The sequence below is a fragment of the Mauremys reevesii genome, unplaced genomic scaffold (assembly GCF_016161935.1).
Source record: "Mauremys reevesii isolate NIE-2019 unplaced genomic scaffold, ASM1616193v1 Contig7, whole genome shotgun sequence".
NCBI classification, from domain to species: Eukaryota; Metazoa; Chordata; order Testudines; family Geoemydidae; genus Mauremys; species Mauremys reevesii.
In genome coordinates this window covers 1,362,533-1,386,841 of record NW_024100884.1, presented here as the reverse complement: position 1 = coordinate 1,386,841, position 24,309 = coordinate 1,362,533, and the positions used below count along the sequence as shown (strand labels likewise).

General features: G+C 54.1%; 1 protein-coding gene across 1 annotated transcript; it reads right to left on the bottom strand.

Moving 5' to 3' along the window:
• Nucleotides 1–1,103: 1,103 nt before the first annotated feature.
• Nucleotides 1,104–19,406, bottom strand: LOC120394610 (E3 ubiquitin-protein ligase TRIM7-like). The gene is made up of 7 exons (XM_039518847.1): nt 18,792–19,406; nt 14,732–14,818; nt 13,483–13,716; nt 5,449–5,471; nt 4,742–4,857; nt 3,559–3,591; nt 1,104–3,069 (listed from the first exon to the last, which is right to left on the bottom strand). Exons 1-7 carry the CDS (start codon nt 19,221–19,223, stop codon nt 2,543–2,545), a joined length of 1,452 nt encoding a protein of 483 aa, XP_039374781.1. The 5' UTR covers nt 19,224–19,406; the 3' UTR covers nt 1,104–2,542.
• Nucleotides 19,407–24,309: the final 4,903 nt, after the last annotated feature.

Below are 24,309 nucleotides of genomic sequence, written 5' to 3'. Positions count from 1 at the left end.
AGTTTTGCAGCTAAATGCTGGTAAGATTCTGTCTGCACTGAGCATGTGCCAGCCTCACAGCTCTTACAGGCTAACCAGATCTCCCCCTGCAAAGGCACGTGCTCAGAGCAGGATGGTCCGTGTCTGCTCCCCGCAGGAGGAGTGCCCAGCTAAGTTTCCTCTAAGCTGCATGGCCACACAGCAGCCTCTTAAGTGCTGCGGAGTGGAGAGATGCTTCTTCCCCAGCCTGGGCCTGCCACAGCCAGGGGAGAGGTGCCTCTTCTCCCCCACCCCCAGCCCAGGTGGTACTGCAGGGAGAGAGCGGGGGAGAGTCCTCTCTCCCTGCTGTAGCCCTAGGGCAGCCTGCACCCCAAACCCCTCCTCTCCCCACACTCCAGCCCTGAGCCCCCTCCCACACTCCGAACCCCTTGGCCCTACTCCGCTGCACATAAATTCATTCCATGCATGCGTGGGGAAAATGAGAAGGAACACTGATGCCTACTATTATATGGACCCCACAAGCACTCGCTTGCTCCCCACTCAGTCATGGGGCTCAGTTTATGCCCCCGACACAGTCTTGAGAAGAGGAAGCTAGATGCTCCCTTTGCTGCAGCCTTGTCTGCCCCCCGAGGCCGCTGCCCCGCTAGTGGTCACACAAGTGCCAGCACTTGCCCGTGTACCTTCTGTCTGAGTCTCAGGTGGGCACAAGCAATGCTATGCTACACCGAACCTCATCGGTGCTAGGAGTGTGCAGCTACGTCCCATCGCAGACAAGGCCTCAGCCAGGCATGGAAACTTACTCCACTTACCTGGCATTGAGACAGGCAGCCGGAGGAGTTAGTGTGTTATGCACTCAGGAAGGCACCAGACGGGGAAAGCTGGGTTCTAGCCCCCTCAGTGCCCTTAAACCAGTCACGAAAGCAGCTCAGCCCAGGTTACAGCAGGACAGAGCTGCAGTCCCTCCAAAGGGACATAGCAGTGCTCAGCCCAAGCACTGTGAATATCCATTAGTGCCGGTATTAACCGCATAAATGGATTAGCCGTCACACTCAGCGCACCCCTGCTGTCCTCACTTGCTGCAGTGGATGAGGGAGGCTCCTGTTTGGGGCAGCTTAGTTGCCTGCATAAGGCTGTATTGCAGGCAGGCAGCAGCAAAATACTCAACACCACAGGAGCTTTTTCTATTTGCACAGTGACTTTTATTTTCCTATGAAACAGAGCGACAGTTCAGACACACAGCACTGACGGGGTTACAAAGGCTAGTGTGAATGCTAGGCTGGAGTTAGATACAAGCAGATGGAAAACCCCTCTGGTTAACTTTACAGTGTTGAATCCGTGTTAAACTAGGGCAGCTCCTGAAATCAATGGGGTTTAGGGCTGGATTCAGATCTGGACTGACTCCTGGAGTCTGCTCTCAATTGACACTGGAGTCACTCCAAACTGCTGTAACTTGCAGTTGTGCTAGTGTAACTCAAAGCCATCATCCAACCCCACTGGGCTCAATGGGAACCCTCTGGGTTCAACTACCCTTGCTTATCTCAAATGCAACTCCAGAACGTGGCCTCTAGACAAGCTGGCTCCATTCACCAGTGGATCAGCAGGTAATCGCAGATCCCCCCCCCCCAAGCCTTTAGGTCAGCTACAGCTCATGCCCGACAAGCCTGAGCAAAACTGACAGCCCTGGGCTTCCGGCAGCCTCCATATGGCCCCAAAACACCAACATCAAGGGCAACCCTGTAATGCTCACTACAACATAGGGAAAGCAACAGAAGGGGGAAGCAGGTTTTACTCCATTACGTGCTAGTGGCCAGGAGAAGGGATAACTGTGTTATGAGATAAAGCATCCTATTGCTAAGGCTGGGGAGGAAAGGGAGAGGGAATTGGAGCAGCTACATTCGCAAAAGGGGACCTGCAAAGTGAGAAAGAAAAAAAAAAAGGCCCAGCTGATGATGCCTTCTTCCCCCACGCAGCTTGATTTACCACTGAGCCATCAGGACAATTGAGTCTGGTCTTCACTGGAGGTCTCAGAGATGTGGATTAGGTGCTCAAATGAGCAGGCGGGAGTGGTGAATCATTAACAAAGAGAGCTTTTCTCCCAAGGGTGTGTGGGGCAACTGAGTTCGTGGGGTGTTTAAAAAAAATTAACCTGCCTGAAGAAAATCATTCACTTCATCTCAAGCAGGTTCTTTGATATGGCTGCCAGGTCTCCAGTGAGCTAGAGTCTTCCAGGACAGACCAGGGGGGTGTTCAAAAACCACCTAAAAATCACTTAGGAGCACAAGTCTCACTGAAAGGCAATACAGCTTGTGCTCCTCAGCATCTAAGCTGAGATTCCCAGCAGGCCATAGTGTTTTCTGGGGTAGACAAGCTCTGAATTTCTAGTGTAATGAGAAGATAAAAGTTTGGGGGGAAAACGATCATTTCAACCTTTCAGGTTCTCTTTATACTTCAGAAAGCAGCAAAAAAAAAAAAAAAAAACCAACCAAACCCAACAACAAAGAACAGAGGGGCAGGACCCCCACCCTTTGCAGGTCCCCTTAAGGAGCAAACCAGGCCAGGCATGTCAGTTGCAAAGTGTGAGGGAGGAGCCCACGTAGAAGAGCCAGAAGAAAGGGAAGATTTTCTCTGAGAAGGCGGCCGTGAAGGTGAAGATGGGGGCCATGTTATCAGCGTTGTAGAACGCCACCCACCCCCCTTCGTAGTCCAGATAGACCCCGATCTTCCTGGGCCTCTCGCAGAGGGACAGGGGAGTCTCAGGGGAGGTGAAAGCCTGGTATTGGTCCCAGTTCTTGCCCTTCCAATTCAGCCCCACCGCCCAGATCCCCTCCTCGGGCGTGAAGTCAATCTTCTCCTTCCTCCTCACCGACTCCCTGGCAGCCCCCACGGCCCAGCTGTCCCCGTCCCCCACTTCCACCTCCCAGTAGTGCCTCCCTGAGGTGAAGCCCTCGGCCCCCAGGACAGAGAAGGAGTAATCGAATCTCTTGGGGCTGTCCGGCACGTCCTGCGGGGCGCTCCTCAGCCTCACGCTGCGCTTATCCTCGGACAGCACCAGGTAGGGGTTTGCGGTGTCCAGGTCTAGAGTTATATCGGCTAGAGAGAGGGAGACAGGGATTTAACAGCAGAGCTCATCCCCGGGGACAGCCCCTTATGCCACCAGAGCTTCCCTCTTTTAAGCTGTGGCACTATCTGTGCCGCCGGGCAATGGCCTGAGAGATGTAGGAAGCGTCAGGGAAAAGGGGAGGTCTCTGGGCCCAGGGACACTGCATGCTCTTACAGCTTCCAAACTGCGTTTGCCTTCGAGAAAACAGGAATTCAGGAGAGCGCACTAGAAAGCAGGGGGTCTGCTGAGGAAACGCAACAGGTGTTTGTCTCACCCGACTTCGCAGCCATCAGCATTTTGCTTCCTTATCCAAAACGGAAACAAACCACCGAGGGGAGATTTGGGCTGAATTCCCTTCAGCCATCAAACCAGGGGGCTAGTCGCCAGGCCTACGCCTGCACTGTTACTGCCACAGCAGCAGGGTTAACATCAGTTCCTGGGACACCGGAAGAAGTCAGCGGAGGGAGGCAGCGGCTTACCTGTGTCGTTCTCCAGCTCAAAGCGCAGATTTTCTAGGGGAATGAAAGGAGAGAGAATTGAGCCCTGGTTTTCCTGAGGATGAGCATCTAGAGCAGGTTGAAAAAGTGAAACAAAATCCACGAAAGCTTTCCTGCCACTGAACCGGGGGTAGGGAATGGGAAACGAGTTTTTCCATTACACTGGAAGATGAAGGAGTATCCATTTTAGCACAAAGGCTTAATATAATAATATCCCGTGTCTAAGGCAGTGGTTCTCAACTGGTTTATCATTGTGGGCCGCATATGCAGCTCTCTATGGCCTGGTCTACATGAGCAAGGTAAGTCGATCTAAGTTACGCAAGTTACGTAACTTAAGTCAACGTAGCTTAGATCAACTTACAGCCCTGTGTTATGTCGACAGGAGATGCTCTCCCATCAACGTAGCTTCCGCCTCTTGGGGAGGTGGAGCACTGAAGTTGACGGGAGAGCGCTCGGCCATTGACTTACTGCATCTCCACCAGATCCACTAAATCAACGCTGCTGCATCAATCACAGTGGCGCCGATTTAAGACAAGCCCTATGTGTTATGTGGGCTGCATCCACACAATATATATACTACCTGTATGGCCCTGCGGCTGTCCCATGGGCCACAACTGTGTGCCGATTGGGCCATAAACCACCCATGGGCCGTGGGTTGATAACTGCTGGTCTAAGCTTCATTATAGACACCACTCAGAGCTAGGAAATGCCCAGTGAAGGGGAAAGTATCCTTTCCCTTGCAAGACACACTGTCACCAGGTCCTCACAACCCAACTCATAGCAGGGGCTTCCACTGCAAGGAATGAGAGACATGCTATACACCCAGTTCTTCCAACTCTTGCTATAAAACAAGCCCTCAGAGAAAGAGCAGCACGTGTGGACAGAGCATATATGTGGTGGTGAGGGGGGGGGGTCGCTGGAGGAGACATGAAGCGATTTTGAGGACCACATGCTGCAACCTTAACCATGGGGTTGCTGCTGCTGCTTTAGCCTAGTAGTGGCTTTTAAAATTACAGGGTGGCAAGACAGAGGCCACTGGCACATCCACAGGTAAGACTGACTGATGTAAGTTAGGCACTGAGAGACCAGGTAAGCAACTGACATAACAGCCCTCCCCAATATTACAGCAGCTATGCGCAGAGAAGACACCGATGCTTCCATTCACCTTTGAACTCCAGCAGGACTTCCTTCAGAACGGCGCTTTTCTGAGAGAAACTCCTGAGCCTTTTTTCCAGCTCCGCAAACGCAGGCTCCGGCTTCTGAAACGTCCAGTTCTCACTGCTGGAGAGAGAGGAGGAGGAGGAAGGGTTAGAAACAGGCTTGAGGCCCGGCCCCAGAAAACTTCGGAGCTCTCAGACCAGTTTGGATCTGAGCTTTGCAAGACAATCCCAGTTGTTGTGAGAGTCATGTGACTACAACCCCATGCTCCGAATGGACTGGAACAGGACTTCGGGGGGGCAGGAATGGAGACCCGTTTGGGAGCTCTCTGGATTCCCACTAGCCCAGTTCTCTCACGCTGGGCTACTCTAGTAACAAGGGGCACCAATCCCAGGGTTATGTGGAAAGAAAGGAGACAGAGACCCACAGTGGGTGTATCTCATGTAAAACACTAGGCCCACAGACAGCGCAGGTCTCCAGCTGGGATAGAACCTGGGCTCTCTAACACCAAAAGACAAAGCCCCTACCACAGAAGCTAAAGGAGTAATCCCATTGGGTGTCACGTAGCAGCTAGCCCCTCCTGTCCTTGCTATGGCAGCTGCTAGTGGGATACAGGATGACACACCAGCGTGTCACACTCCGTGGCTGCATATTCAGTGCCGTTTCCAAGCCGAGCTGAGCATGAAGGGGAGGGAGATGACGCCCAGGACTTACCCGATCCTGCTGCCGCCACCACCCTAGAGAGGAGGAGAAAGAAGAAGCAGTCAGTGAATGTGTCCCAGACTGGGGAGGCCTCTTGGTCCTACAGGGGAGTTCCCACAGCACAGCAGCCATTCAGAAAGCAGCTGTTACTTCCAACTCCTTCCAGCTGGTATGTTTGCTCTCAGCAGCCTCAGGAATGGTCAGCTGTGAAGTGGCCATGGGGGAAAGCATCTCCCCATGCACTTTACAAGAAGAAAAGATTTTCTGGCTTGGTAGCGAGAGCCCCATCCCCCCAAGTCTCCCCATCCTGCTAAACAGGGAGCTCAAGTGGTGTGGAATGATGAGCTTGGGGTGGGGGGGGGGGGCTTACAGTGCTGGACTCCTGGCTCCAACTTTTTGTCCTGCCACTGGCTTGTTGGGAAAGTCCTTTCCTGCCTCAGTTTTCCTATCTGTAGAGCAAGGCTAGTATTGCCCTTCTAGCTTCGAAGCTAAACTCATCTAATGCGAAGATGAGCTTCATCTAGCTCATCTAAACTCATCTAGCTTCGAAGCTAAACTCATCTGGAATCCCTCTGCAAACAGTGTGTGCAGAGGGATTCCAGATGACTGAGAGGAAGGTGTTCAATGGGCACGTTTACACTACCGCAGCCCGGCTCTGGCACTGCAGCAGAAGCACTGTAGCGTAGACACTTCCTACATCAATGGAAGGTGTCCTCCTGTCACTGCAGGTGATCCACCTCCCTGCGAGATGGTAGCTAAATTGATAGAAGAATTCGTCCATCCACCCAGCTGCATCTATAGTGGGGATTGGGTCGACTAACTATGTCACACGGTCTGAAATTTTCACAGCCCTGAGTGATGTATCTAGGTTGATCTATTTTTTAGGTGCAGACCAGACCTGTGTGAACAGGAGCCGCATTCAGATTTGATTCACACCAGTGTCAAGCTAGATTAACTCAGTAGATTTACACCAACCAATCCCACCTGAGAGCACAATTTGTCCCACTGAGCTATTAACATGAGCGCTGGCTGAAATTTACCCCATGAATTCTTTTATTATTAAGTACCCAACTTTGAAACTTCACAGATGTTTTTAATGCAAGAAATCTCAATTGTTTCCTTTTTTGTAACAAACAGCTTTTGAAGCCTTTAAGTTCAAAATCCGGCCATGGAACAAAATGGACCAAAACAAATGCATTTTTTTTAAAATGTTCCTTACTGTGAAAATGAGATGATTAAAAAACATACAAATTTAAAGGGGGGGGGGGTTTGACTGGCTCCCGGAAGCACCTACATAAAAGACGGTTACTCACCTGTAGTAACTGGTGTTCTTCGAGATGTGTTGCTCCAATCCATTCCAGTTAGGTGTGCGCGCCGCGCGTGCACGGCTTCTCGGAACTTTTTTCCCTAGCAACCCCGGCGGGCCGGCTGGCGCCCCCGGGAGTGGCGCCGCTATGGCGCTAAATATATCCCCCAGCCGGCCCGTCCGCTCCTCAGTTCCTTCTTGCCGGCTACTCCGACAGTGGGGAAGGAGGGCGGGTCTGGAATGGATTGGAGCAACACATCTCGAAGAACACCAGTTACTACAGGTGAGTAACCGTCTTTTCTTCTTCGAGTGATTGCTCCAATGCATTCCAGTTAGGTGATTCCCAAGCCTTACCTAGGCGGTGGGGTCGGAGTGAGACGTGGCGGAGTGTAATACCGCAGAGCCGAAGGCTGCGTCGTCTCTAGACTGCTGCACCAACGCGTAGTGGGAGGCGAAGGTGTGGACCGAAGACCAGGTGGCCGCTCTGCAGATGTCCTGGATGGGGACATGGCTCAGGAAGGCGGCTGACGAGGCGTGCGCCCTCGTAGAATGAGCGGTGAGTCGGCATGGTGTCACGTGAGCCAGCTCATAGCATGACCTGATGCATTGAGTCACCCTTTCATGCGATCAGCGACTGCGATGAAGAGCTGGGTGGAACGCCGAAAGGACCTTGTCTGGTCGATGTAAAACGCCAGCGCCCTACGGACGTCGAGGGTGTGGAGCTGTTGTTCCCGGGGCGAAGCATGGGGCTTCGGAAAGAAGACCGGGAGAAAGATGTCCTGATTAAGGTGGAAGGCCGAGACCACCTTTGGTAGGAAGGCCGGGTGAGGACGAAGCTGCACCTTATCCGCGTGAAAGACGGTGTAGGGGGGGCCCACCGTCAGTGCTCGGAGCTCCGAGACTCGCCTTGCCGATGTTATGGCAACCAGGAAGGCCGTCTTATAGGAGAGGTAGAGGAGAGAACACGTGGCCATAGGCTCGAATGGTGGACACATGAGCCTGGCGAGGACGAGGTTCAAGTCCCAGGTCTGGGCAGGGCGACGCACCGGCGGGTATAAGCGGTCGAGGCCCTTCAGGAAGCGGGAGACCATCGGATTGGAGAAGATGGTTCGACCCTCGGCTGACGGACGAAAGGCGGATACCGATGCGAGGTGGACCCGCAAGGAGGAAACCGCCAGACCCTGCTCCTTAAGGTACCATAGGTAGTCTAGGATGGCAGGGACAGGTACCACAAAGGGGTTGAGCCCTTGCTGGTCACACCAGAGCGCGAACCTCTTCCATTTCGCCATGTAGGTGGTACGAGTGGAAGGCTTTCTGCTTTCAAGCAGGACTTGTTGCACGGCCGCCGAACAGTCCCTCTCTGCGTGGGTCAACCACGCAGGTACCAGGCTGTAAGATGGAGGGACTGCAGGTTCGGATGGTGGAGTTTGCCGAAGTCCTGCGTGATGAGGTCCGGCCACAATGGGAGGGTGATGGGCTCCCGAACGGAGAGCTCGAGCAGCAGGGTGTACCAATGCTGCCTCGGCCAGGCTGGAGCCACGAGTATCATGGTGGCTCGATCCCTCCGAAGCTTCTGGAGCACTCTGTGCACGAGCGGAAACGGGGGGAAGGCATAGAGGAGGTGAGTCTGCCACGGATAGAGGAAAGCGTCCGACAGGGAGCCCGGCGAGTGCCCCCGGAACGAGCAGAACTGGAGACACTTCCTGTTCGCCTTGGAGGCGAAGAGGTCGACCCGGGGAAACCCCCACCTCTGGAAGATCGTGTGCGCAACGTCGGGACGGAGGGACCACTCGTGGGAGAGAAACGACCTGCTGAGATGGTCCGCCAGCGTGTTCTGCACTCCCGGAAGAAAGGACGCTTCCAGGTGAATGGAGTGGGTCACGCAGAAGTCCCACAGGAGGATCGCCTCCTTGCAGAGGGGGGACGAGCGGGCTCCGCCCTGCTTGTTCACGTAGAACATTGCTGTCGTGTTGTCCGTGAACACTGTCACACAGCGGCCTTGCAGGTTGGTCCGAAAGGTGTGACATGCAAAGCGGATCGCTCGGAGCTCGCGGACATTGATGTGGAGCGTGAGTTCGCTCGCAGACCAGAGGCCTTGAGTGTGCAGGTCTCCGAGGTGAGCCCCCCATCCGAGTGCAGAGGCGTCCGTGGTCAACGTTGCCGATGGCCGAGGAGGGTGGAACGGGACTCGGCGCACACGACCTCCGGGTCGAGCCACCAGCGGAGGGAGTCGAGCCGTCCTGTTGACGGTGACCACCATGTCGATGGCGTCGCGATGCGGCGGTACACCGTCGCGAGCCAGGACTGAAACGGACGGAGGTGAAGTCGCGGCGTGACGCCGTGACGCACGCAAGCCATGTGGCCCAGGAGGCGGAGGCATGACCGCACCGTCGTAGTTGGGAAATTTACGAGGTCCCGGATGATGGAGACCATCGTCTGGTGGCGAGCGCGAGGGAGACAGGCTCTGGCCACCGTGGAGTCTAGGACCGCCCCAATGAATTCGACTCGCTGCGTCGGAATCAAAGTTGACTTCTCGGTATTGACGAGAAGACCGAGACGCCGAAAGAGGGCCAGGACCTCTACAATCTGACTCTCCACGAGTTGCCTGGACAGACCGCGGATCAGCCAGTCGTCCAGATACGGATAAACATGTATGTGGTTCCGTCGCAGGGCTGCGGCGACGACCGCCATGCATTTGGTGAATACTCTGGGGGCGGTCGAAAGGCCGAATGGCAACACGGCGAACTGGTAGTGGGCGTCGTTGACCACAAACCGAAGGTAGCGCCGATGAGGGGGGTAGATAGCGACATGGAAGTAGGCGTCCTTCATGTCGAGGGCCGCAAAACCAGTCTCCCGGATCCAGGGAGGGAATGATGGTCCCCAAGGTGACCATGCGGAACTTGGGCTTGAGTAGGTATCTGTTCAGCCCGCGAAGGTCCAGGATAGGACGTAGCCCGCCTTTCGCCTTGGGGATGAGGAAATACCTGGAGTAATATCCCCTGCCCCGCCTGGAGGGAGGCACCTCCTCTATGGCACCCACGCTCAACAGAGCCTGGACCTCTTGTAAGAGGACTTGCTCGTGAGAGGGGTCCCTGAAGAGGGACAGGGAAGGTGGGTGGGAAGGAGGGGGCGAAACAAACTGAAGACGGTATCCCGAGTGGACCGTGCTGAGCACCCAGCTGTCCGACGTTACTCGGGACCATGCCAAGAAAAAACGGGAGAGGCGGTCGTGAAATAAACGGGGAGGATCCGGAGGGGAGAGTGATGTGCAGCCCTCGTGCGTCCCATCAAAAGGGTTGCTTCGCCGCCTGAGGGGCTTTGGAAGCGGCCTGGCCCTGATTTCGGCGGTTGCCCGATGAGCGACGGCGATTTTGGGCCGGTCGCCGAGCCGGGTAGGGTCGGTACCGCGACTGATAGCGGGAGGGCTGCAGGCGGAATGGCCTGCGCTGCGTCACCGGCGTATGCATCCCGAGTGTACGGATCGCCACCCGGCCGTCCTTTAGTGACTGGATCCGCGAATCCGTCTTCTCCGAAAACAACCCCTTGGTGTCAAAGGGCAAGTCCTGGAGAGTGAACTGGACTTCCGGAGGCAGGGTGGAAGATTGGAGCCAGGCGATGCGCCGCATCGTGACCCCTGTCGCTAAGGTCCGTGCCCCTGAGTCTGCCGCGTCGAGGCCGGCTGTAATGGAGGAGCGAGAGGATCGCCTCCCTTCTTCCAACATTGTGGTGAAGTCCTGGCGGGATGTGGACGGCAGGAGGTCAGTGAACTTGGCCAGGGACGTGAGTATGTCGAACACGTATCTGGCCAGGAGGACCTGTTGGTTACCGATCCTCATCTGCAGGCCCCCTGCTGAATAGACCTTTCGGCCGAGAAGGTCCATCCGCCGTGCCTCTTTCGCCTTTGGGGCGGCGGCCGGCTGGCCGTTACGCTCCCTATCGTTAACGGACTGAACCACCAGGGAGTCCGGAGTTGGATGCACATACAAGTACTCATATCCCGTGGGAGGGACTGAGTACTTTCTTTCCACGCCCCTGGCTGTGGGGGGCACAGAAGCGGCGTTGCCAAATGGTGGTAGCGTTCCTCTGGACCGTGCGTACAAAAGGTAACGCAACCCGGACTGGCAAGTCCGACCCCACCACGTTCGTGATGGGGTCCTCGTCCTCCTTCACCTCCTCGACAGGGAGGTCCATGGCCGTCGCCACACGGCGGAGTAGATCCTGATGCGCCTTCGCATCAACGGGGGGCGGCTCCCTTGATGCCGCGCCGGCCACTGCCTCATCGGGAGAGGATGAGGAGGATAACTCCTGAACGACCTCAGCCGAAGAGGGGTCCACTGCGTGGTGGGCTGGGGGTTCGGAGGGGCCGTCTGGCGCCACCGGAACGGCTGGTGGTGGGGATGGCGGTGGTCGAGATATCGACGCCTCTGGGACAGTGCGGTGGGCCCCTGGAGGCCTCGGCGGAACAGACACAGCGTCCGACTCGTATTGTGCCCATGGGACCCAAAAACCCCACTGCTGGGCCCCGCTAGGCTGGGGTGGTGGCGTCGGAGGCGGGAGGCCATAGGCTTCTGCGCCAGAAGCGAGCGACTCAGGGCGGGAAGGCCAGGGAGGTGCCAAGGAAGGTCCAGGGCATACCACTGAGGGATGCTCTTCCCGTCGGCGCCGGGAAGGCGACCTCGCTCGACTGTCTCCACGGTGCCGGGAGCTCGACCGGTGTCGGGAACTCGACCGGTGCCGGGGGCTGGTCCGGTGCCGGGAGCTCGACCGGGAGTAAGATCTCCGATGCCGAGACCGACCATGGTCATCGCGGTGCCGGGAGCTCGACCGGTGCCGGGAGCTCGACCGAGAGCGCGAACTGCGACGCCTGGAGCGTCCGCGGGAGTCGCGGTGCCGGGAACGGTGCCGGGACTGAGACCGTCGGTGCCGAGCAGGTGGCGACCTCGATCTGGTGCGACGTCGGGAGTGCGACCGGTACCGCGAAGCAGAGCGGTACCGGGACTTCGACCGACGGGCTGACTGCGAGCGGTGCCGCGCTGGAGTGCGGTGCCGGGAACGCGATCGGCGGGACGGCAAGCTGTCGACGGTGCGGGAACGAGACCGGGACCGTGTCCGATGTCCACGCCTTGATTCCAGAGAGGGTGGCCGGACCATTGCTGCCGGTTTGCCTCTGGAGACGACAGCCCGCGCCGGCGGTGCCGGGGGCCGGAGGCCTGGAGCCTCTATGAGCTGTATCAGCTCTCGCGCGAGTAAATGTCTCGGCGTCGGCGGCAGCCGAGGCTCGACCACGGACGGAACCGGGGAGCGAGGCGGCGCCGGACTCGACGGCCCTTGCGGCGCCGGAGTCACAGGTGCAGTGCACTGTTTGTGCAGAGGCACCACAGGGGCTGCAGGCTGCGGAGTCGCCTTGGCGGAGTCCTGAACGCGAGCCTGAGCCAGAGCCTTCGCCAGTCGTTGTTTCCTGGCGGGCGAGAGCGAGCGGTGCCGAGTCTTCGCAACCGCTTTCTTCGCCGGCGGTGCCGCAGTCGGTGCCGGCGGTATGTCCTGCACGGGAGGCCGCGGAAGCGGCGCGGGCGGTGCCGGTGGTTGGAGGGACGCCTCCATGAGGATCTGTTTCAAGCGGCTATCTCGATCCTTGCGGGTCCGCGGCTTGAATTTTAAACAGATCTGGCACTTGTCAGTCCTGTGCCCCTCGCCCAAGCAGCGGAGACACGCGTCGTGCGGGTCTCCTACGGGCATCGGTTTCTGGCACACCGTGCAGGGCTTAAAGCCCGGTGCTTTGGGCATGAGCCGCTTGGCTAAGGCAAAAAAGGGGGAACCCCCCCCTTTTTTAGCCTATCTATCTAACACTAACTATTGCTAACTTAACAACTATAACTAACTATGCGAACTATGTACAACAATGAACTAGAGAAAGCTAGGGACGTGAAGAGCTATCAAGCACTCCACAGTTCCAACTGCCGTCACGGGCGGTAAGAAGGAACTGAGGAGCGGACGGGCCGGCTGAGGTATATATTTAGCGCCATAGCGGCGCCACTCCAGGGGGCGCCAGCCGGCCCGCCGGGGTTGCTAGGGAAAAAAGTTCCGAGAAGCCGTGCACGCGCGGCGCGCACACCTAACTGGAATGCATTGGAGCAATCACTCGAAGAAGAATGTATCTGTTAATTATGTTGTGAACTCTGAATCCTGGACTCCGACAGGGAATGGATCAGAACGGACACATCCCAGTCGAGCGAAGGGGTTTGCAGTGGATCCTGGGTTCTACTCCGAACTCTGGGAGAGGAGCCAGGTCTACAGATGGGATTTCTTAGGCCTGGTCTACACTGGGGGGGAGAGGGGGGGGGTTCAAACTAAGGTATGCAACTTCAGCTACGCAAATAGCGTAGCTGAAGTCGAACTACCTTAGTTCGAGTTACTTACCCGTCCTCCCGGCGCGGGATCGACGTCCGCAGCTCCCCCATCGACTCCGCCACCGCCGTTCGGGGTGGTGCAGTTCCGGAGTCGACGGGTGCGCGTTCGGAGTTTGATATATCGCGTCTAGATGAGACGCGATATATCGAACTCCGAGAATTCGATTGCTACCCGCCGATCCGGCGGGCAGAGAAGACGTACCCTCAGAGTCAGAACTCCTGGATTTTAGTCCCAGCGCTGCAATCAACTTGCTTTGTTCCATGCCTCATTTTCTGCCTCCCTCTAATCAGCAAGATGGAAGTTAATGATAGTAACCCTACGATATGTCTCACCTGCGGGGACTGGCTCATCGGCTGCTGCTCCGTCTCTCCTCCCTTCTCAGTAATCAGTTTATCAATGTGGGAAATTTCTTCTGAGAGTTTAGAGACACTCTCATCCCTTCTCTGAGCAATGTCTCCATCGAGCGCTTCCAGCCGGGACAGCAGGAACTGCTCCTTCTCCTCCAGGAACCCACGCAGCTCCTTACACTCAGAGAGGATCTTCTGTCTCTCAGCTTTAGTCTGTTTCTGCAATTACAGAGAAGGTAGCTCGGTAACAGACGGAAAATCATAAGTGGCCTCTCAGCAGATGGGGGGACTTCTTTAAAGAGAAAGGACAGAGCAGGATCCTCAGGGCAGGATCAAGCCCTTTAGCAGTAGCTCAGTGACCTGTTACTTTTCCCTGGTCTCTGAATCTTGTGCCCCAAAATCTGAGGTTCAGTTTCTATTTTTTTTTTGCCCTGACAGTGGCAAAGAAATAACTGAAAATGTGAATGAGACAGTAAGAATTACTTGTGTCTGCAAACAGCCGAAACAATCTCTCTCAGGGACATGAACTGTCACCATGTATCGAAACCGTGTTAACTCTGGAGCCTACTGATGACACGCTAGAAGTCATCCTTGATCAACATTTTACTGCTGACCACAATAGGTGACAAGGGAGAGGGATGATCCTACTATGAAGATATGCTCCATCCACTGCAAATGGAATTTCATTTGGAGATTGAGAGTGGGCAGAGTTCAGGAGAGACCAGAAGCCCTCACCTTTCCCCAGAAGCCCAGCCCTGGAGAGGGAGGTGACCTGGAGTCTGGCCAGATGACCAACTCCTCATCCAGGTGAGGAAAGGGAGGGGGAAAGGGTACGGTGAAGGAACCAAAGCGAAGAGGCTCTGAGAGGGGTAGCAGGGCATGCATGTCTCCTCTGTGATGGTTTCCAGCAGCCCCAAGAACAATATGGCTGCTGAGCTCTGCAGACGGGCAGTTCTTGGAGACATCAAGGCACAGCCCAGCTCCAAGCCTCACAAGCACACAATGACAGCAGCATACACAAGGGCATCTGCACCTTTGCTAACAGCAGGGATTTTTCGCAACACCTTGTCCACCTGCACTTGTCCAAACTCTCTAGCCAGCCAGCCAGCCCATGTTCTCTCTCCCCCCCATCACCCTCAGGGGCTACAGAGAAACAGGCTCTGCGTTTGCTTTGTCACTCAGGGCACTCTGATCCCAGGCAAACCTGGGGTGGGGGACGGCTCTGGGCACATACCAGCAGCTCCTCACTTCTCTTCTCCTCGTTGGCTTTGGCTTCTTCTCTGTCTTTTCTCAGACCTGCCAGATGCTCTTGCGGTGCCTCCTGGAAGAAGCAAGAAGGATCTTTGCTGGGAGGGTTTCACCGCAAAATTCCCAGACTTCGGAACACAGGAATTGCCAGTCTGGGACATACCAGGAGCCCATCTCCAGGCTCCAACACCAGCTTCTTCACAAGAAGGTGCGATAAACCCTGCAGCAGGGAATTATGGGATAATCTTCCCCCAGGCAAACATTATTCTAGCTCAGAGAGACTTAGGAAGGAACACTGAAGCACGAATGTATATGTCCCTTCCAGTGGTCTTGGATCCATAATTTGAGGAGTGACTAGTCATCCTGGGAGTCAACTTTTTTGGGGGGTGCTCAGTTTGAGAAGGTTAAAGGGCCCTGATTTTCAGGAAAACTGAGTGCTTGTCCTCTGAAAAAATCATGCCATTCCAGGGTGTCCCTTGTTGGCAAAGGAGAGGCAATTCATAATCATTCTTGGACTTGAAAATTTGGGCTTTGAACTTTTAATCCTTATGATTATAACTCAAAACAAATAAAGAACAATCTACTGCAATAAGTATTCATATAAATATCCAGTCCTGTATTGACTTCTGCTCAATTATATCTTGTGGCAATGAGTTCCACTGGCTAACTGCATGTAATGTGAACAAGTAGTTCCTTTGATCAGTTTTAAAACTGGCTACCTTTCAATTTCATTGAATGTCCTCTTGTTCTGTATGGGAGAAAACTCTACTCACCTTGTCTCCTAATCTCCCTTCTCTACTCCATTCACTCTTTCCGACACCTATATCATCTCCCCCTCTTGTTTATCTCCTCTCTAAACTGAGCAGTCCCAGCGCTGCCAGTCCCTGCCCATTCACAAGTCTCTCCGGAGCCCAGATCACGCTCTTTGCCCATCTGTAAACCCCTTCTGTTACTGCTTTATGCTTGACCAGAACTGAATACAGTATCCCAGGTGAGGGCATCTCACTGATTTATAGAATGTTGTTAAAATACCAACCTTGTTCTTCTTTATCCTTTATAGACCACCAAATCCAGGCACAAATTCTGCCAAAAACACATACTAGCTGCCATTGGGACTGCTCACTCGCATGTCTGAGGGCAAGATTTAGCCCTCCCTGGGACTGTGTTTCTTAGCTACACTTCATGCTCAACCATGCAGATGTTAGGAGAGGGAGCAATAGGACAAATGGAGCTTCAATGGGGAGGAAGATGGACAAAAAACCCAGGCACAATTGGAAGTAGAGGAGCCCTTTTCCTTTTGCCTCCCAGACAAAAATTCCATCATGACATACCAAGAAAATCTATCCTGCTGCAAAAAACAAGTCCTAGCCCCTCCGAACTACCTTAAAAACCTAGTCTAAATCCAAGCATCCCTTAAAACCCCAGCTCTGAACATCCCCAGACACGGCAGCAAAAACACTGCCCCAAAATCTCCCAGCCCCTACTGACATAGACGAAGGCATTCCAACACGACACCCAAACCGATCCCCCCAGCTCAGAACACCCCTATATCTGGCTCCGCTCCTCCAACAACTGGACCCAAACATTGTCCCCCTCCCCTCAAACCACTAGACAGAGAATCATAGCAATGTAGGACTGGCAGGGACCTCGAGAATTCATCTCACACACACCCCAGCCCCCACTCCCGCGCTAAGGCAGGACCAAGTAAACCTAGACCATCCCTGACAGGTGTTGTCCGGGGTGGGGGGGAGAGGGGGATTTCAAAACTTCCTTTGGGAAGCTTATTCCAGAGTTTAACTACCCTGAGTTAAAAAGTTTTTCCTAATATCTAACTGAAGTCTTCCTTGCTGCAGATTAAGCCCACTGATTCTTGTCCTGCCTTCTGTGGACATGGAGAACAAATGATCACTGCCCTCTTTACAACAGCCCTTAACAGAACTGAAAACTTACTAGGTTTTTCCCCCACTCTTCTTTTCCCAAGACAACATGTCCAGATTTTTAACCTTTCCTCTCGGGTCAGGTTTTCTAAACCTTTTCTCTAACCTTCCCCTCCCCACCTTAAATCCCCAGCTCCAGAGATCCCCTCAAATTCTCATAAAAATCTGCTTCAAATCCAGGCTTTGGGGCTGGCATTTAGGTCTCACCCCGCATTAGGAGCCTGTCTCAGTTACAAAGGCCTGCAACAAATTTGATTGTGTTTGTTTTATGTCACTGTCTGCACTGCACGGGCGGGGGGCAGCATGGCAGTTAAAATATGAATGATGTTACGTGACAAGTTTTCTAAGGCCAGAAAGAACCTTTCTGATGATCCAAACTGGCCGCAGGCATAAACACCTGACAAAGAATTTCACCTAGCAATTTCTATGTCAAGCCCAGGGCTTCTTGGCTGAGGTAGAGCAACTCTTTTGAGAAGAGGCATTCAGTCCTGATTTACGAATCGCAATTAAAATGACAGCACCAGGTTAGTACATACAGGAACATAAGAATGGCCAGCCTGGGTCAGACCAAAAGTTCATCTAGCCCAATATCCTGTCTTCTGACAGTGACCAATGCCAGGTGCCCCAGAGGGAATGAACAGAACAGGTGATCATCAAGCGATCCATCTCCTGTCGCCCATTCCCAGCTTCTGGCAAATAGACACCATACCTGCCCATCCTGGCTAATAACCATTGGTGGGACATATCCTCCATGAACTTATCTAGTTCCTTTTTTTAACCCTTTTATAGTCTTGTCAAGGAGTTCCACAGTTTGTGCGTCTTGTGAAGAAATACTTCCTTTTATTTATTTTAAACCTGCGGTCTAGTAATTTCATTTGGTGACCCCTAGTTCTTGTGTTATGAGGAGTAAAAAACACTTCCTTCTTTACTTTCTCCACACCCAGCATGATTTTATAGACCTCTCATATGCACCCATAGTTGTCTCTTTTCCAAGATGAAAGGTCCCAGTCTGATTAATCTCTCCTCCTGTGGAAGCTGTTCCATACCCCTTATCATTTTTGTTGCCCTTTCCTGAATCTTTTCCAATTCCAATATATCTTTTTTGAAATGCGACCACATCTGCACGCAGTATTCAAGATGTGGGCGTGCCATGGATTTATACAGAAGCAATAGAATATCTGCTGTCCTATTATCTACCCCTTTCTTAATTATTCCCAACATTGTTTGCTTTTTTGACTGCCACAGCACATTGAGTGGATGTTCTCAGAGAACTATCTACACGACTCCAAGATCAGGAGATCCAAAGAAAGCTGATTAGAGGAAGGAAGGAAAATAATCAGAGCAGCCTTTTCCCTTCAGCCAGATGCAGGACTGACGTGCTTCCTTAACACCTGATTTAGATTCCTCCTTAATACAGGATTACCTTGCAGGAGATAAAACCCACCCTGGCCTGTGCAAGCCACCCAAGAGATGCTTCTCCCAGGCAAAGCCACACCCCACGACTTTGCCCCTATAGGGCTGCCAATTTTGCTGGGATGTATCCCTGGAGGTTTCATCGCATGCCAGAATCTTGAATGAAAGATTCACCTTTAATTCCTGGAGACTCCAGGACCATGCCGGAGGGTAGCAACCCTAGCAACACATGAGCTCAGGGGAGCTGGAACAACTTGTATAGTGAACCAAACTGTAAACCCAGTGTGCCAGCAGTTCCCAACCAGGGGTCCGGGATCCCCTGGGGGGGCCACAGCAGGTTTCAGGGGGTCCACCACGCAGGACTGGCATTAGACTCACTAGGGCCCAGAAAGCAAGACAAAGCCCAGGGCCCTGATCCCCGCCACCCGGGGCTGATGCTGAAGCCTGAGCAACTGGTCCCCCTGTGGCAAGGGGCCTCCAGCAACCGCCCTGCTTGCTACCCCCTAACGCCTGCCCTGGCCTTTATATGCAGAAAAACAGTTGTTGTGACCCAGGTAGCCCACGGGGTTTTTATAGCACGTTGGAGGGGGCCTCGGAGAGGAAACGGCTGAGAACCCCGGCTGCATAGGATGGAAACCGCTTCAAGCCGGGGGTGCGGACACACCCCCTAGCTCCAGCACCGGCGCCTTCTCCTACCTTACAGCCCCGGGCGGCCTCCTCTATGGGCACCACCCGGTGGGCCCGATGGTCCCAGGACAGGTGGCAAACCAGGCAGACGGGCTTCTGGTCCTCCTGGCAGAAGAGCTTCAGGGCTTCCCCGTGGCGCTCGCACACCCCCGCCCCCGGCCCGGCAGCCCCGGCCGCCGCCGCCTGCGCCCCGAAGCGCTTGACGATCTCCACGATGTTGGCCAGCTGCCGGTTGGGCCGGAAGAGGCGCTGGGGCACCGGCTCCCGGCACTGCGGGCAGCACAGGCTGCGCTCCGACTCCTCCCAGCACTTGGTGACGCAGGCGCGGCAGAAGTTGTGGCCGCAGTCCGAGACCATGACCGGGTCCCGCAGGTACTCCAGGCACACGGGGCAGCTCAGCTCGTCCTGCAGGCTGCGGCCCGGCCCGGCCGCGCCCTCCATGGCTGCGGGGCAAACACCCAGCGGGCTGCGGGGCCCGCCCGCCTGCTCCTCTCCCGGGCCGGGGCGCGCCGGGCAGCGCGGGCTCTGCACCGCAGCCAACGGAGGCGAGCCGGAAGCCGCTGCCCTCGCCAGGCAGGAAGCCGAGGAAGAGGGAGGGGAGGGGAAAGCTTGGCTGCGGCCTGCAGCGGCAGCCAGCACAGCGCTGTCTAGTGGCTGGCTACAGGCAGGACGCCTGGGTTCTCTCCCCTGCTCTGGGCGGGGAATGGGCTTTAGTGGTTAGAACAGGGGAGGCTGGGAATCAGGACTCCTGGGTTCTCTCCCCTGCTCTGGGTGGGGAGTGGGCTTTAGTGGTTAGAACAGGGAGGGCTGGGAATCAGGACTCCTGGGTTCTCTCCCCTGCTCTGGGTGGGGTCTAGTGGTTAGAGCAGCAGGAGGCTGGGAATCAGGACTCCTGGGGTCTAGGGTAACTGACAGCAACTGTGAAATATCAGGATGGGGGTGGGGGTAATAGGCTTCTATATAAGAAAAAGCCTCAAATATCGGGACTGTCCCTATAAAATCGGGACATCTGGTCACCCTACCTGGGGTCAGAGGTGAATTAGGGTTTTCTGGGGCCCTTGAGTAGAGCAAGTGGGGGCCCCTCCCCACCCCTTCCATCTGCAGTCCCCTCCACTGCCCCCCAGCACGCCTCCCGGAGAAATGGGGTTGGGGTGTGGGGCTTCCCCTGTTTCCTAGCAGGTGCACTGGGCAGGTGGAGCAGGTCGGGGTTAAATGAGTTAAAGAGGGGCTGGGAGTCACAACTCCTTGGGTCTATTCCCAGCTGTGGAAGGGGAGAGGGGTTTGCAGCTTAGAATAGGGAAGGCTGGAAGTCAGGACTCCTGGGGTCTATCCTCAGTTGTGGGAGGAGAGTGGCATTTAGTGGTTAGAGCACAAGGACCTGGGAGTCAGGACTCCTGGGTTCTATTCATGGCTGGGCCATTGACCCCTCTATGGCTTTTGGGCAGGTCCCAGCCCCTCTCTCAGCCTCCGTTTACCTGTCTGTACATTTCCCATCGGGCTCCTCTCTGCCAGGGTGATTATTTCTCTGGATTTTTGATTGGCAACTTGTTAAAAAAAAAAAAAGGCAACGAATACAAAATTATTCCTCTCAAGGGAGGAATCAAAGGCCCAACAAACCCACCCTACCCATCCAGTCTGCTCTGCCGACCAGCCAGCCAGGTCCCCAATCCCCCAGGCTCCCCTGCTACCACTGTCCTTCCCCCCATCAGCCCCATCCCATTTCCCAGTCCTCTCCTAGCCTGCCATTTGCCCCCAGGCAGGCCTGACCCCCAACAACCCTACCCCAACCAGCCAGGCCTGCCCTCCCTCCTCCAACCCCTAGGAAGGCAGGTCTGCCCCGTCTCCGTGCCAACCAGATCAGCCTGCCCTGCCAGCCCCAGCCAGGCTTCTCCTAGCTTGGCTTGACTCATCCCCAATCCCCAGCCAGGCCTGACCCCATTCAACCAGCCCCCCAGATCTGTCCCCACAACCTCAGTCAGCCCCAAAGCAGACAGGCCTCCTCTCAGTCTGCCCCCAGCCAGACCTGCCCCTCCCCAGCCAGCTGGACACCTGGGGTAACCCTACCAGCAACACATGGTCAGGCCTCTCTCAATTCGGCTTGCCCCCTGCCAGGTCTGACCCTTTCCTCAGCCAGCCCCCTGGATCTATCCCCCTCGCTCAGCCACGATTGACCCGGCTCCCCATCCACCTCAGCCAATGCCCTAGGCCAGGGTACCCAAGCTGTGGCTGCTAGGGTTGTCACCTCTGAAGTATAAAAGGCCGGGATGTCCAAACCACTTGGTCTGGGTCAGCTACCTCAGAAACCACATTCTCCTCAACAAACTGGGGTTGCAATCTGGTGCCCAGGCACCCCTGTTTCCACCTACAGAGATGCAATTGGGCCAAGGCTGAGTGGCGTTGCATCCCACCTCAGCCACTTGAAATGCTGGGAGGGTGTGCTATGGGAACACCTACTCTGCATCCCCCCAGCTGCTAAGGGAGCAAATGTGGGGGAAAGGGAGTAGCCACATGGGCCAGACAATGCCCCAAGACTCAGGAGAGCTGCCCTCGATTCCCAGCTGTGCTGCGGACTCTCAGGGCCACATAGGGAATTCGGATGCACTATTATTTATTATTACCATAGCGATAAGGGCTCCGGACGTGGCCACGCTGTATAGACACAGAACAAAGAGAGAGTCCCTGCCCCCAAAGAGCTCACGATTTAAGTATATGACAAGAGACAACAGACAGATGGGGGCGGGGAGTACAAGGAAACCATGAAACACAGCACTCTGGACTTCTATAACATGGAGGGGATGCATAAGAAAAAAGAAGCAGTGTGGCCTGCTGGAGAGAACACCTAACCTGGGTTCTAGACCTGGACATGTCCCTGTGCCTCAGTTTTCCTATATGTATAAAATGCTTTGAGATTTACAGCTGTAAAGCAGCAGGTATTATTAATGATTCCCATTCATTTTTGTAGGAACTCGGGTATTCACATTTCTCAGGCAGCTTTTCAAGTCCCAGATTTAACCTCACCATGCCTCACTGCCCCATCTGTAAACTGGGGATAGCACACCTGGGCATTGCCCCACCTCACAGGGCTTTAAGGATAAATACAATAGTGGCTGTGAGGTGCTCAGATGCTATAATGATGAGGGTCATAGAAGCACCTAGAGAGATAGATCCTCCCGTGTGCCTGCAATCTCTGAACAGACAAATCCCCCACGCACCAACAACCCCGGGAGAGAAAGATCCCCCATACACCAACAAGCCCAGGAGAGACAGATCCCTCATGCACCAGCAACCCTGGGAGAGACAGATCCTCCATGCACCAGCAATCATGGTACAGCTAGATTCTCCTCTGCACCAGGAAGCCTGGCTGCCATATCAGCCCCTTGGGTCACTGGCACCTGGCACATGCTAGACCAGCCTTCCGGCTTCTCTTACCCTGGGGTATGCAGCCAGCCCTGCATCAGGAAGATACAAAGGCTCAAGCTAAATGCCAACTTTGCATCGTCCCCTCCACATTTGCACTTGTAATCAAGGATCTGGGGTTTTATGCTGCGTGGAGAAGCGACGGTGCTCTTGAGTGCAGCATGATCTTGTGCAGGGGTGGCCAAACATTGATCCCCTGAGCCGCATATGATAATCTTCAGAAGTCTGAGAGCCGGGATTGTCTGCTGGGGCTTGGGACTTCATCCCTGTGGCAGGATGGTGGGACTAGAGTCTTCTGCCCTGCAGGGAGGGGGTCTCAGGGCTTCAGTCCTGCAGAAGGCACCCGCTGGGACTTGGGGCTCCAGTCCTGCTGCTGCTGCAGCCCCCGGGCCAGCAGGTGTGCCTCGTGGGGATGAAGCCCCGAGCCCTGGCGGGCGCCTCCCACAGAGCTGAAACCTCTAGACCCCACTCCTTGCCCCACCACTGGGCAGAAGTCCTAAGCTCCCCTCTGAGCCCCATCTGGTAGGCAGAGAATGTGGGGTGGGGCATGAGGGTCTCTGCGAGCCACACTTTACCTGTAAAAGAGCCGCATACGGCTCGCGATCCACAGTTTGGCCACCCCTGGTCTAGTGGGTAGGACAGGACACCTGGGCTGAATTCCTGGCTCTTCACTGTTCCCCTCCCACCCTTTGTCTCGTCTAGTTAGATAGTAAGGTCTTTGAAACAGGTGCTTTCCTCCAACTATGTACACAATGAGGCCCTGATCTCAGTCAGAAATTCTCTTTACTACTGGAGCACAGACCATAATTACTGTGCCACACTGTTTGCTCTTTTTGTTTCTGATATTTCTGTTTCCGAAGGGCTTTCCTCTGCCTTTGGTCAAACATTATCTTCCTCAGCATGTCAAAGGCTGCTGAAAAGAATCATAAACAATCAACATCCCAGAACCGGGGCTGGAACACTGAAGGAAACTGACATCAGAAACAACTCACCCAAAATGCTTTGACAAAAAGTTACGGTTGCTATGAGTTAACCTCAAAACCCTCGCACCTCACTGTTAAAAACATGTATCTTCTATGTGTATGGTTCTTTGCAAAAGCTATATGCTGTAGTGGTTCATGTTTAATGTGTTGAAAGATTTCTTTTAAGTATGTCTTATTTTGCATTTGACTCTGTCTGGCTTTAACTTTTAGCTTTATGTGCGTGTGCAGTGCCCAGCAAAAAGGAACTCCTACATTCATTAGGACATTTAGGTATTCCCATAGGACAAACAAGAAGAATTGGTTTTAATATCCTTCTGCCTTGATCCTTCTGCCTAATTGTTACCAACTCTCACAATTTTTAGGGTATTTTCCCCTTAAACCTCAACTTCTGGTTTCATTTCATTTATGTCAGAAGATCAGCTTTTTTTTTTTTAAAGTAAGATTTTAGTACTCATGGTTACAGAGAAAACATGATGCTTAAAGGCCCCCAAACAAGGCAAATAAGGGGTGGGGAGTTTTTTAATCTCCTAATTTTTAAGGTAATCTCATCATTCATTGGGGCCTGGCTCCTGATTTTTTGAACACCGTGGTCTGGCAATGCTGGTTACACCTGTGCAAAGAAGGTGCAAATCTTAGCCTTTCAGATTTAATGATGTTTTATATTCATTTTGCCTAGATGTCAGCGACAATGAAAAGCACATGGCAGGTGAGCAATTGCCCCCACACATGCCTAATAGTGACAGACTCAAGGAGCTCAATCCATTTAATTTTAAGGAGTGACTTGATCACTGTCTATAAGTACCTACATGGGGAGCAAAAGTTTGATAATAGGCTCTTCTCTCTAGCAGACAAAGGTCTAACAACATCAAGTGCCTGGAAGCTGAAGCTAGACAAATTCAGACAAGAAATGAGGCACAGGTTTTTAACAGAGGGGGTAATTAACCATTAGAACAATGTAATAAGGGTTGTGGTGAATTCTCCAACATGAGCAATTTTTAAATCAAAGTTGGACATTTTTCTAAAAGATCAACTCTAGTTCAAACAGGGATTGATTCGGGGAAGTCCTAGGGCCTGCGGCACACAGGCAGTTTGACTAGGTGAACACAATGGTCCCTTCTGGCCTTGGA

Excerpts from the sequence above, each read along its gene's own strand:
- LOC120394610 (XM_039518847.1), bottom strand. The coding sequence starts at position 19,223 with ATGGAGGGCGCGGCCGGGCCGGGCCGCAGCCTGCAGGACGAGCTGAGC. Across the intron at positions 14,819-18,791 it reads AGGCCGCCCGGGGCTGTAAG|GAGGCACCGCAAGAGCATCT; the intron begins GTAGGAGAAGGC and ends TGCTTCTTCCAG. Across the intron at positions 3,070-3,558 it reads TGAGCTGGAGAACGACACAG|CCGATATAACTCTAGACCTG; the intron begins GTAAGCCGCTGC and ends CCCTCTCTCTAG.